General features: G+C 32.9%; 3 protein-coding genes across 4 annotated transcripts; 2 read left to right on the plus strand and 1 right to left on the minus strand.

Moving 5' to 3' along the window:
* The first annotated feature begins 565 nt into the window (after positions 1–565).
* Positions 566–1154, plus strand: LOC133294327 (histone H4). 2 transcript variants are annotated; one of them, XM_061492987.1, is made up of 2 exons: positions 603–647; positions 699–1154. In XM_061492987.1, the coding sequence occupies exons 1-2, from the start codon at positions 603–605 to the stop codon at positions 912–914; spliced, it is 261 nt and encodes an 86-aa protein (XP_061348971.1). In that variant the 3' UTR covers positions 915–1154. The 2 variants fall into 2 exon arrangements, with proteins under 2 accessions (XP_061348970.1, XP_061348971.1); XM_061492986.1 differs by having other exon boundaries at positions 566–1154.
* A 3282-nt stretch (positions 1155–4436) lies between these two features.
* Positions 4437–4835, plus strand: LOC133294326 (uncharacterized). Its single transcript, XM_061492985.1, has one exon. The coding sequence runs from the start codon at positions 4437–4439 to the stop codon at positions 4833–4835; it is 399 nt and encodes a 132-aa protein (XP_061348969.1).
* Positions 4836–9192: 4357 nt separating this feature from the next.
* LOC133294324 (receptor-like protein kinase HERK 1) lies at positions 9193–12874 on the minus strand. The gene has a single exon (XM_061492978.1). The coding sequence runs from the start codon at positions 12114–12116 to the stop codon at positions 9606–9608; it is 2511 nt and encodes an 836-aa protein (XP_061348962.1). The 5' UTR covers positions 12117–12874; the 3' UTR covers positions 9193–9605.
* Between the last annotated feature and the right edge of the window lie 1232 nt (positions 12875–14106).

A 14106-nucleotide genomic window follows, 5' to 3' on the forward strand; every position in this document is an offset into this window, starting at 1 on the left:
TTATAAAGATAGAAAAATACATGTAATTTTTTTCAAGGAAAATAAAATAAAAAATTAAAGTATAAGAGTCCTAGAGTAGCATGAAATATATTTAAAAATAAATACAATCAAAACGGGAATGTACTGTTACATTCAACAAAGGCAAATATATTTAAAAAAATTCCTGTTTACTGTTTATCGCGGCATCTATCATTGAATAGCATGAAATCCGCGGGATCGAACCCGCCAACTCAGGAGGCATTATTTTCAAACGAACTATCGAAAACACTGTTGGACCACCTCATCCACGTCATCGATCCAAACACAGTCTCATCTCGGATCTGGACCGTACAAAGAAACCAATCAACCGTCCTAAACGCCTCTTAGACACCTATTACACGGATCGACGAAGTGACCTTAACTTCCTTTCGCTACCTATAAATCTTATGCGCATAGCATATTGTTTCCAACATCGAACTCTATCTCACTTAGGTAATTTCTTTTTTTTTTCATTGTAATTCATTTTGCAATTGCGATTTATCCGTATTCATCATTGGTTGATAAAAATTGCTGGCTGCGATTGTAGGTTGTGTTTGGCTTTAACGTCTTAATCAACAACAATCATGTCTGGGCGTGGAAAGGGAGGGAAGGGATTGGGAAAAGGAGGAGCAAAACGTCACCGTAAGGTGTTGCGCGATAACATTCAGGGAATTACAAAGCCAGCGATTCGGCGTTTGGCTCGTAGGGGTGGCGTGAAGCGTATCAGCGGTCTCATCTACGAGGAGACTCGCGGTGTTCTTAAGATCTTTTTGGAGAACGTGATTCGCGATGCTGTTACCTACACTGAGCACGCCAGAAGAAAGACCGTTACTGCTATGGATGTTGTTTATGCACTCAAGAGGCAGGGAAGGACCCTCTACGGATTTGGGGGTTAGGGTTTCCCTTTTATTTGCTTTGTTGATTTTCATGGGTTTTCTGGGTGAGGAAAAGTCTTGCTGTCAAGAAAACAAAGGCAAGGATTGGATGAGATTGGATTGTTGGTGGTGTTTTTGAAAAAAATTAAAAAACGAAAAATAGTAGCAATTATATGTATTTGTGTAATAGGTAGTTTGCTTTTTCCTTGCTATTCTTGTTATGTAATGTAACTACTGTGTTGCAATGTAGAACCGTTTCAAATCCCAGTTCTCTGTGCAAATATTCTCCGTTGTTTTGTTTTTGTACATTATTTTACTTTTGCTAAACCGATAAATTATGGAAATTACGCACACACATAACCTAATCTATAAATACTGACTTATTACTTTGGATGGTGGGAAAAAAATTTAATTATTGCATTTTAATTAAATAATTATGTATTTATTGCAGTTTCAGAAATAATTACGAATTTATTGCACAGTGTGACGTTCAAAATGGGCGTCACATGTGACGCCCCAGTGAGGCGTTTCACCCTATGGGGAAGACGTCCCAATGAGGCGTCTTTCATCTGGTGTTGATACGTGTCATACTTTTTTTCAAAAAAAATAATAATTTAATCATAAAACTTCTGAAGGCCATAACTTTTGACTCGGGTATCCAAATCAGGTAATTCTTTTTTTGATTCCACATAACTTTTCGAGATCTACGCAATGACATCTCATTTGATATATTTTATTTCTCACAAACATAATTTAAAATTGCCTCCCATATATATTGTTTGTAGTTTTTTCATAATAGTCTTTTCATTTGCAAGGATTAGTGAATAAAAAATTGTGATTCGAATTGCATAAATGACAAAAAGGAATTTAAGAAAAAAGGGAATAAAATCGAAACCCCAATTCTACGAAATAGTGTATACTGAGAAAAAAGTTCCTTTTTTAAACCCAAAGAGAGGGAATGGTAAATTCGTAATAGAATTTTTACCGAACTAATCTAGTGTGTCAATGATTGACTCTTCTTATAAATAAAATGAATAGCTGTAAGAAAATGAATAATGCAATATACAAATAATAACGTCATGATTCAAATCTAAACTTAAATGCAAATAGTAACATCATCCTATAATTCAAATGCCGATATGATCCTAGTCAGATTCTAGTCATCCTATAATTCAAATGTAGATATGATTCTAGTTAGATCTTAGTCATTCTATAATTCAAATTGTGATTCGAATTGCATAAATGACAAAAAAAATTAAGAAAATAAACAAATGGTTCGTTTTTTTCTAAAGTTACTTTAGACAACTTTGTCTAATGTTCACTAAAATGACGTCGTCTTGTGGCGGAAATCATAGTGTATTTTTAATTCTAATTTAAGGCAGCTATACAAAAACACCATGAATACAAATGAATAGTTGTATAAAAATGAATAAGGCAGCTATACAAAATTACAAAATACAAATACCAACGTTATGATTCAAATCTAAACTTAAATGTAAATAACAACCTGATGATTCAAATCTAAACATAAATGCAAATAGTAATGTCATTCTATAATTCAAATGTCGATATGATTCTATTCAGATCCTGGTCAAATGAGAAATAAAATTGTGTTTGTGATGAATAAAAAGATGTCAAATGAGATGTCATTGCGTAGATCTCAAAAAGTTATGTGGAATCAAAAAAAGAATTACCTGATTTGGATACCCGAGTCAAAAGTTATGGCTTTCAGAAGTTTTATGATTAAATTATTATTTTTTTAGAAAAAAGTATGACACGTGTCAACACCAGATGAAAGACGCCCCATTGGGGCGTCTTCCCCTTAGGGTGAGACGCCTCACTGGGGCGTCACAGTGTGCAATAAATTCGTAATTATTTCCGAAACTGCAATAAATACGTAATTATTTAATTAAAATACATTAAATTAATTTTTTTGCGTTGGATGGTTGGTTAAGTTTATTTATTTATTTAATATTTTTTATTTTATTTTTTGTGTCCCGGAGGAAGTAACTTGTCATATTTGGTAGCTCGTGTCTAATGTTTTTGGTCATTCGATAATCCAATTGTAGTAATACATATTTTTTAAACAGAAAAATATTTTTGCACATAAATTATTTATATTTACTTTGAAAATAATATCGCTTTTAAATTAAAAAATTATAATTATAAAAATTATAATAATTTTAAAATAAATTAAAATTATAAAAATATCATGATTTTCGTTTCAGTATGATATCGTTATCATATTAAATTTATTGTAGATAACTTATTTGCAGTAACTTAAAAAAAAATAGTCCTTTTTTAAAATTGAAAAAGTGAAACTTAGTAAATGTAGTAAGGTGAACCTAAAGTATTTTTTTGCGGAAGGGTATCCATTTATTGGATAGCTTAATTCGCTGAGCGAAAGCCCACCTTTTTAGTGAACTTTGACACTCAAAGATAATGTTCTAATTTCTAAAAGTTTATTGGCTACTATTTTTTTTTTGTTTGGCTTAATGGTTGTATAAGTGTTTTGGACCTTCTGATATAAAGTTAGGAGGGTTCGCGATTTGGATTGGATCAATTTTGAAAGTAAAAATTATTTGATCCAATTTCTTCAGTTTGATAATGTAATCATTCAGTTTGGATTTTTTTCCAAATTCGATTCGATCCAATTCAATTTTTTTTGGCTTTTTAAAAATTCTAAAATTTGTTTCAGAATTATTATGCAAACAACATCTTTTATATGTATTGGCTTTGTTTTTTTTTTTTTGTTTTTGAAATACAAAAGCATAATATAGTTTTTTTTTTGACAATGAGATATGAAACTCTATACAGATGAATTTTGTTATGTGCTAGGTTTTTTCTGGATTTAGTTGATCAGTTAATGGATTTTGGGTTTAAAAATTTTTGGGCTATGATTGAGAGATGAGCCAAGAAGATAGAAGTGAATTAATATATTGGATCGGTTTTCATCAACCAATCTGAAAACCGATCCAATCCAATTAAAATTTAGAGGTTTTTTTCGGTTTTCGATTTGTTTAATTATTGGTTTTTCGGTTCGATTATCGCGATTTGAATCGTTGGATGAATATCTCTAATTCAAAGTGCTATGAGTTCACTTTCTAAGGCTTGAGTGTTGCAGCCTTTAGTCGGCAATTACCTTTCTTTCCAAATCTATAGTGGGGCACGTATAACGTATAATTCATACCACAGCTATACTTTTTTTTGGAGTTGCTTAATCAAATAAAAATCTGTTATTAATTCCTTGAGCGGATAATATCTTAATAGGTTTTTACGGGTATGAGGTAGGACAATTCCTAAAGTTAAAAAAAAAATTCAGAAGACAAATCAACAGGGTATATTATATTTTATATCTCATTGGGTTATTAAAAAACTGATTATGTCACATCCCCTCACACTTATGTAACAAAACTATGATTTTTTTGGTGACTAACAAGACAATTGGACTATATAAAGCTTCAGTTTAGTGTACTACGCATTACTGTGTGTAAGCAGTCCAACTAGTCAGTGTATTATGCTCCGAAATCCTTCCCAAAAACCATGGCCTCTGTTTGCATAACTAACTGCGTCAATGATACATGTCTTCCCGTTCGGCCAACCTATGTAAACATGTACAAGTGGCCAGAATCCGATGTAGAATTTGTGAAGACAGTAAACTCTAACAATCACCCAAGTGGAGTTGACAGCCTCTACTGCAGGCAAATGTACTTGAGGAGCTACAAATTCTCAAGGAAGGAAATGGGTGTCACTGAGAAGACCATGAAGTGTTTGAGCAGACTTAAAGAGAGTGTGGTTTGCGCCAGAAATAGATTAAATCTCAAGTATGAGTATAAGACTCTCGGGAGGGCCAAAGATGTTACTCATGCTGCCTTCTTCACAATCTTTCACAAGCTGCTATTGTGCTCTGCCAAGGTTGATGTGGCTCATCATGATTTCTAACCCAATCCTACACCAACTTGGGTTTTATTCACGGAGAATGATCTGTTTATAATTTTTTTTTGATAAATTTTTATAAATTACATTATTTTATTTCGAGAGAACATAGTGAAATCTAGTGTTCTTTCAGATGAAGATAGTATAATTTGTAAGAGTTTATAAACAAAAAAATTTGTAAATATAAAATGCCCCTTTATTTATTGCTGGTTTATGTAACTATATAGTTTCTAGTTCAAATCTTATCCTTGTATCATTTTCTCTTTCTTCCTTTAAGTTAAAGAAATGCTTTGTAAAAATATCGAGCAAAACATAGCAATGTTTTGTCACTTGCTTTCAGCGAGCAGGTTAATATGTGAGCATGCGTGATACTTTAATAAAATTTATTATAAGCTTCGTATGCGTGCGAATGTGTTTACTATAAGTTTTCTGTTCATACAAATATGTACGAGCTTCCCTTCCCTGATATATAGGATGTGTGATAGGATTTTTTTTATATTGATGTGAAATTAAAAAGTTTTACATCAAATTTTAATCGTTGATTTTCATCAATCTAATAATTATAATTTATTCAGAATTAATAATTAACTAATAAATGTGATCAAACAAATTATAATAATTAGATTCATGAAATTAATAATTAAAATTTGATGTCAAACTTTTTAATTAGACACTGATATCAAATAATCCACTCATATTGAAGTATAAAAGTGAATCCCTCACCCTAAACTTATGATTTTTTATTTTTTTAAAAAATAAATTCATAAGATGAATGGAAATTTTTTTCTTTTCGGTGTTGACTGGGGAAGAGAACGATGAAAACGATATAATTCATAACAGACCTATCAGCTTTGGAATTTCCGTTGTACAAGTTGGCGGAGGCACATGGTGACAAGTTGGGTAAAAAGATTAGGATAAGGATAATTCATAATTGTTTAACCGTTGAGGAGAACAAGAAGGTCTTGTAACAAGTGAGTTGATTCTGATGTGCCTTAGTCCCTAATCAGATTACCCTCCCCTACCTACTTGTCTACTTCTACTTGTCATTTGTTATAGACTAACATAGGAAAAGTAATTTTTAATCTTCACCTTTTATTTCAAAATCTTCAAAAACGTCTTTATCTAATTCAAATGTTTTAAAACAAACCAAATCTTAAATTATTACATACCATAAGCTTCAATAAAGAATTAAGGTAATACAATTAATGTTTATTGACCAAAACAATATTATAATAACAGGTTCTCTACAGATTCTTCTAATAGTACTTCACCGTAAATATAAATAATGAAACAATATAATTGGGTTTAATTCTATTACTACATTTCTCTTTTTCACAAAATAGTAACTATTATTTTTCTCAAAACTATACTATTATAGGGCTTTTCATTAGAAATGACAAAATAAATTTAATCCATCAGGTTAGCCTGTTTAACCCACCATTATAGGTTGAGCTTCCAAATCCATTAATTTGTTTGAATTTGCTTGGCTTAAGAGCGAGTTAAAATGGTGGGTTGATCCGTTGGGTTGATTTTTATTATTTTTTTAAATATTAATTAATGACATCTTTTACGGCTCTTTTATCTTCATTTTATACCATTTACTTCTACGAGAAATATAATTTTTAAAAAAAATTAATTTCTAATATGTTGGCGGGATGGGGTGCGGCGAATTGAGAAAGGTTGAAATTTTCAACCCATTTTCAAAAATAGGATAAGGCAGATAGGGTTGGGATCAGTGTTATGAAATCCGAACTGACCCGGCCGGGTCAACCCGGGAACCGGTAAACCGGTCATATAATCGGTCCGGTTGAAGCGACGGACTGGTTATGCATTAGAACCGGTGCGACCCGGCCGATTTTAACCGGTGACCTGGCCCGGTCTCAAAAAAAAAAATCTAATTTTTTTTTTCAAAAAAATAAATCATAATGGACATATTTGAATATTTTTTGCTTATTGACTTACATAAGCTATGTACCTACAACACTAATATTATCTCAATTATGCACTATGCAGAAAATTTTGATTTGATTTATAGTTAGAGATGTCGTTTTCTTAACCTAAAGTCTCGTATGACGATCATTATATTTTTGTTTGATCTTTTATTGGATAAGAATATGTCATTTATTATTTTTATATTAAAATATTTGAAATTTTTATCATTTTTTTTAGATATTTGAGTATGTTTATAATTTTTTAATATAAATTCTAAAATTGCATATAATTACCGGGTCATGCGGTTGAACCAGTGACCCACTGGTTAAACTAGTGACCCAGTACCTCGACCGGGTCAATGACCAGGCCGATTTTAATAACATTGGTTGAGATACTCGTTTAACCACCACTATAATGGTCAACCTGATATGCGAAATTTAAGTGGAAACAAAATTTAAGTGGAAAGGAAAGAAAATGGTTCTTTTGTTGTTTGGTATGTAGAGAAGAAGAGAATTAGATGGATCCAATTTCTATAGCCCGACATTTTTACAAGCATCCCTTCTTAGGATTTTAATTATAAATAGAGTTCACGAAAATTATTTTACTAAATAATTTATTTTTAGTTTGAATACATTTTATATATTACCAAAAAAAATTAATTTAATTTTTTAATTTTTTTTTAATTTTTACTTAAAAATATCTGTTAACTAAAAAAACAACACTAAACATACTCTTATTTTATTAATTTCTTTTCCTTTACCTCTATTATCCCAAACACACGAATTATTATTTCACTTGGATAAATTCATTATGCATCATACATAACAGGTCTCATGCCCCTCGGTAACAATTCATCAAGCACATCCTAGTAAAAAATTTCAACGAAAATGGCATTCCTAAATAATGACACCCATTTTTTTTATCCATGCACTCTTATAGTGGGATTATTGTTGCTGGTGGCGTCGGAAGTAGGTGAAAAGGAAGGGTAGAAGATAATGGAAGTGGTGGCAAAGGTAAGTGTAAATTGGGCTAGGCATTATCGAATGGCTTCATCAAGTCAAGGAATTTCTTAATACCACTTTTGAAAACAACAAAAAAGACTAATATTTTTCATGATAATAGGGATGGGCATTAGTTCTTGAGCATTGCGTAACAAAATAATCCAAAAGATAAGATACCAACAAAATATAGCCAACAGAAATACCATTTTTTTTTCAATTTATATTTTGGTTTTGATCGTGGGTAAGTAAAAGAATAGTTCATGCATTCTTTTAGTTCATTGACTATAACCTGAAATAATACTCATCGTCACTATCATTTCTCTAGAGGTTGAAACTTCAGAAACTTCTTGGTTACTCTGTTACATGTATCACATGTTCCATGGCAAGTTATTTGACTTTATCGGAAATCTGCATATCAACGGGTTTACAGAAGAATCATACATTCATACCAGTGATTTAACATCACACTTCAATTCAAAATCATAAGATATTGAGATTACGATTCTTTTTATCTCATATGAGCTTCATTTTATCTATTCATTTTTATGTGAGATTTCTTTTTTGTGTGTGGATATTATCTATCAGTTCATTGATAACTTCATTAATCCAATTTAAGTCAAATCACATAGGTGACAAAACTCTCTATTAAATTTTAATATAACTGTGTCGCAAGAATTCGAACTCGAGACCACTAATTAAGCTGAAAGAATCTTTTACGAGTTGATTAATGTGTATGTGAGACTTCTTTACTCATATATGTTACACTTTCACTTAAATTCCAAAATCTGGTCCTACAAAAAAAAATCACTGAACAAGGGGGCCCTAGGCGGATATCTTGTCCTAAATGTAATTATTAAATTACTTCTCTTTCATACCGTCAAATTTTTGGAAAATATGGAAGAATGACCCGAAACGTCGGCTTGTTTTTAAAATTGCATTTTGGATTATGCAAGAAATTTAATCATGCATTAAACTAATTTAAGTCATAATTTATCTACAGTTAACCATGAAATTGAATGAAAAATATTGATTAACAATAATTAGCTTATTAATTAAATCAATTCATTTCAGGGTTAAAATGTTTTGGACCATTTCCTTTTTCAAGTTCTTTCTTCCATTCAAACGTATCATTTTATCTTTTATATTCTCAACTATTCACACATCTCACTCAGTGTGAGACAATAATTAGCGAAGACTAGATATAATTAGTACATGATAGTAGGGAAAATGGAATGAATGAATGGCAAAATTGAGAAAATCATGACCATATAAATTACCAAATTCACTCCTCCAAATCTGTTGCTCCCATTTTCCCAATCAAGCACATCGTAAGTGTCTCAAATTGAACAGAGTTAAAAGTCAAACAACACACTGCACAGCAACATAGTTTGAGGGTCAAAAGGAACAAAATGAAATATGTAAACGACCCTTCTCTCCAAAGTGCCTCCTTAACCTTACACAGTAAAATATGCTTCAATAATGAAAACAGAAACAAAAAGGCTATAGAAAATAGCCACATGACTATTTCAAAGGTGCTGCAAGTTCTCAATGATTGGAGAAGTTTGCCAAATTCCCTGGCTGATAAGGTACGCCTAAATAGAAGCACCACTTACAATCAATTCCCAAGATATCCAATTCAAAACCAACAAGCCAGAGATTTAACAAGGAGATTCTTTGATTACCAACTAAGCAAACAAGTTCATTGACTCTATCTTTCTTTACATATCTATGAAATTCCTTAATCTTCTGTGTAGAAGCAGAGAACTACTGATCAGAAGACAAACAACAAAAACCATAAAGGAAGAGTACTGTAATACAGAATTTAAAATATAGGATATCAAAGTCATCTACCCTCAGACTTCACCAACTGTGAGAACACCCTACTCATAGAAACTCCAGACAGATCATCCACATTTGAAGCTTCAAAATGTACAGCAGAAGCACTTGCATCATGGTTGAAATTGTTGACCTGTGGAGAGAGTTCAATCATATTGGTACTGTTTTCTTCAGGGTCACCTTGAACCACTGCCTCTTGAAGTTGGAGAGCATACTCCAAATTCCACAAGACATCTCCCATAGAAGGCCTATCAACACCAAAGTCAGCCAAGCATTTTTCAGCAGTTTCTCCAAACTTTCTAAGAGAATCTGGTCTGATTTTGCCTGCAAGTGTTGGGTCTATGATTTGCTCCAACTGTCCTTTTTTCTGCCACTTCATTGCCCATTCTGCCAAGTTTACCATTTCCCTAGGAAGGGATGGATCGATGACGGGTCTTGCACAAAGAACTTCAAACAGAACTACCCCAAAAGAATACACATCTGACTTTTCTGTTAGTTGTTGCCTCCTGAAATACTCTGGATCAAGGTACCCAAAACTCCCTTTGACAGCTGTGCTCACATGTGTCTGATCAATTTCAGGCCCTGTCTTCGATAATCCAAAATCAGCAACTTTAGCCATTAGGTTCTCATCAAGAAGGATATTTGCAGACTTCACATCACGGTGAATAACTGCTTTAGCATAGCCAGTGTGAAGGTAATGAAGTCCTCTTGCAGATCCAATGCATATCTCAAGTCTCTCTTTCCAACTTATGCTAGGAAGGCCAGAACCGTAAAGATGACTTTTGAGAGTTCCCTTCTCCATATATTCATATATCAAGATCATTTCATTCTTTTCATCACAATACCCAATCAATGACACCAGATGGCGATGCCGGAATTGAGACAGCATTTCAATTTCAGTTCGGAATTCTGCAAGCCCCTGCTGGGACCGTGGATTCCCCCTCTTAACCGCTACTTTTGTGCCATCACTTAATTCTCCCTTGTATACTTTCCCAAAACCACCTATCCCAATAACCCAATTCTCATCAAAATTGTTTGTAGCCTCCTGAACTGCCAAAAAAGGGACACGGTACTCAAAGTTCGAAGTAGCACTTATTGTTGTGCCATTAGAATATTTACTTCCCATGGTATGGGAAGTTCCATCATTGATGGATAAAGGAACCCATGTCTTTGACTGCCTTTGTCGTGCCAACCGTCTTCTTTTCTGGCATAGAACAACGAAAACTCCAGCCAAGACCACTGCACTAAATGCCCCAACACTCACACCCACTATCATGCCAACTTTCTTAGAACTCGAACCAGAAGTAATAGCCACAGATCCTGTTCCTGCACTGAGACTGCCCATAGAATTGTTCATTTTCATGATCTCCAGCCCATTCAAAATGGCATTAGGAGAGTCCGGATTTAGAGTAGAAGGGCCAATACTTATGACAAGTTTATTTCTGACAGCCAAGGATGTAACAAAATCCCTATAAAATGGAACAGCCAAAACATTAATATTTATATTACTCGGATCAACATCCTTGGCAGCCAACAAGGAGTCAATATAAACGTTGAAGTAGAGTTCGTTGAGACTCGGACTGACTATATCACAGAAGTGAGCTCGAACAAGGTACTGAAATCCAGGATCCACATCAAACTGCCATGTCATATTGAAATTACTACGGGGATCACCGCTTGTGTTCATCTCCGCGACAGTACCATAAACATTAGATGGAGCAGTGTTTTCTGTTGCCCCACCAGCTTGATAATGAACAGCACCAATATTCGAAACATCAGAGGCAAGGTTAGGTTGTATAATGAACCTTTGATCCGGAACCCAAGTTCGATGAAGGGTGTCATTTCCAGAGGAGACAGTTGGACCACCCATGTTAATCCTCCAAACTGTCTCCAATGCCTGTGTTACCAACCCAGAGTACTTTGCTAATGGATTTAGGGTGAGAGCATCATCAGCAATGAGCTCATCAGGTATAGACACAACTTCAATGGCATTTACAAAGGCAAGGGAATTGTTTGAAGGGGTAAAGGTGATCACAAGGGTGTCTGAGGTCACCCTGACAGAGTATTCCTTCATGACAGTATTTTTCTGCACAGTTAAATTACTGCTGAGAAGGAAAATGTTTTGGGTGGAAACAGAGAAATTTGCAGCACTCAAATTGTATTGCTGATAAGTGAATGGAAAAAAATAAAGACGGATCCAGTGTCTCCCCTTTTGCTTAATTGGAAAAGTGTACTTTGAGGATCCACTGAAGATTCTTGCCGTTTGATAGAGAGATGAATCATCAGGGGAAGAAGGAATTGATTTTAAGGAGGTATTTGCAAGAATATCTTGTGGGGTGGAAAGGAGATTCTTAGATAAATTATCTGCTGTGAAATTGCGGTTACCTACTAGAGTATTTGCAGAAGCTCCACAGTTTATAAGATAATTATCCACTGGAACAAAGGTGGCACAAAAACATCCCAAGGGCAGGATAGAAAAAGCACAGATAAACAAACCAAGTTTTCTCCAATCCATCATTATGGCATCTAGAAAGGAAAGGAAGAACCTTTTTTTATGAAGCAAATTTAATCCTAGGAAGATCTTTGGTACAAGCAGGAAAAGAAAGTTATGAGCTTCTACTTATCAGACACAAAAAACACAGAAAGTCAAACACAGAAATAGAGGAAAAACAAAGACGGAGGAAGATGGCACCTGTAATAGTATGAACAAAGCGAGAGAGCAGAAGACAAATCTAAAGTACCCCTTTTGTTATTCTGAGAGAAACTTTAACACAAATAGTGGTAGGAGAAGGACAAATCCATGTTCAGCAAGAATCTAGCTCAGGACAAGCTGGAATAATATTGATGACAACCTCAGCTATTGACATATTCATAGTTTTTTTTTATAAATATTTTAAGAATAAAAATAAAGAGAGAGAGAGAAGGAACGGAATCGGTGGAAACAGGGTCAAAACTCAAAAGGGTTGGTGGAAGAGTTTTGGGAGAAGCATGTGGGTGTGCAAATAGAGATTAAACAAATTAAGAGACGGTAAGGTTAGTGGGTTTAGGTAACTTGATCAAGGGCAATAAAAAAAAAAAAAGGAAGAGTTATTGATTTGATATTATTATAATAAATGAGATTAGTAAGGAGAGAAAGAGAAAGAGATGGATGTTTAAAATGTTTTCTTCTGCTTCTGCTTTTGCTTGTGGGCTCGCTTTCCCTGTGATTGATTATCAATGAGCCTTCAGAAATGAATGGGAAAGTGGAGCACGCTGGAGTGAAAGTATGAATATAGACATCTGAAATCGAAACCGAATCAAGTAAAATCTTTAATCGCTTCAAAAGGAAGTTTCTCAAACTCCACTACAAACCAAAAAATCAACAGGTTATAAAACAAAGGGTCCGTCGGTTCTCATGTTGCGCTGATGAGAAAAGTTGTAGTAAATTTTAAACACTAGGATACACGTGCGGATCCTATCAAAACAAAAAAAAACTAAAAAAATCCAGGATTCGGACGCGTATCCTGTGTTATTGTAAATTTTCCCTTCTGCAATTACATGAGAAGTACTTTCTCCTAAAACAAAATAGCAATTTACTTTGACCTTCTAAATTATATTTTTCTTTTTTCTATTGATTATCAAATTAAGGGCAAAATTTTTTTCCCTTAACAAATTTTGAACACTGGCGTAGCGGCAAGCACTCGAACTTAAGACCTCCTTCGTGTTTTGTTACTAAAATTGTTACCACGATTTAAAAAAAAAGAAAAAGGCCACGGTGTGATTAAAAATTGACAGACTTTTAATTAAATGATAATCCTTGATTTTATATTACTTTTACCATCAAGCATGGATCAACTAATTCTTAAGCACGTTGATGAATTGATATATAATATTCAAAAAAATAGGGATTTTTTTTTCTTAAATAATAAAAATAGAATTAAATTAATTTATTTATAAAATAACTAAAATTTAAAAAAATATTTTTAAAAAATAAATAAATTAATCTATTAGGAAAATATCATTAAAGATTGATTTTTATATATTTGAATGTTATAATTTATTAAATTATATTTATTAATTAACTATTAATTCGTAATAAATTATAATGTCAAATTCAAGAAAATGAAATATTAAGACGAGGAGCAATTCTTTTTAGGAAAAACTTCAAAAAAATCCTTACGAGTTTTCGTAATTATCACTTGCCCCCTCATAAAATTTTTAAATCATTTATATTTTTATTTAGATTTTTTTATCATTTACCCTATTGACTTGAGTTTCTTTATCACTTACCCCTTCACTTAGCGAGTAAATGATAAAAAAAAGTTTAAGTCAGAAGATAAATGAATTAAAATTTTGGAAAGGAAAAAAATGATTATGAAAAAAGTGATAGGAGGATTTTTGAAATTTTTCCTTCTTTTTATTCTTAAACTGAATTTAAAAAATCTCTCCCCAAATTTATATTCATTTCTAAATTTTGATAAATTAAAAACACAGTATATTTAATTATTTAACTATACCGCACAAAATTA

This window comes from Gastrolobium bilobum, unplaced genomic scaffold (genome assembly GCF_033153095.1).
Source record: "Gastrolobium bilobum isolate Gb01-03AN ecotype WA unplaced genomic scaffold, APGP_CSIRO_Gbil_v1 utg3300, whole genome shotgun sequence".
NCBI classification, from domain to species: Eukaryota; Viridiplantae; Streptophyta; class Magnoliopsida; order Fabales; family Fabaceae; genus Gastrolobium; species Gastrolobium bilobum.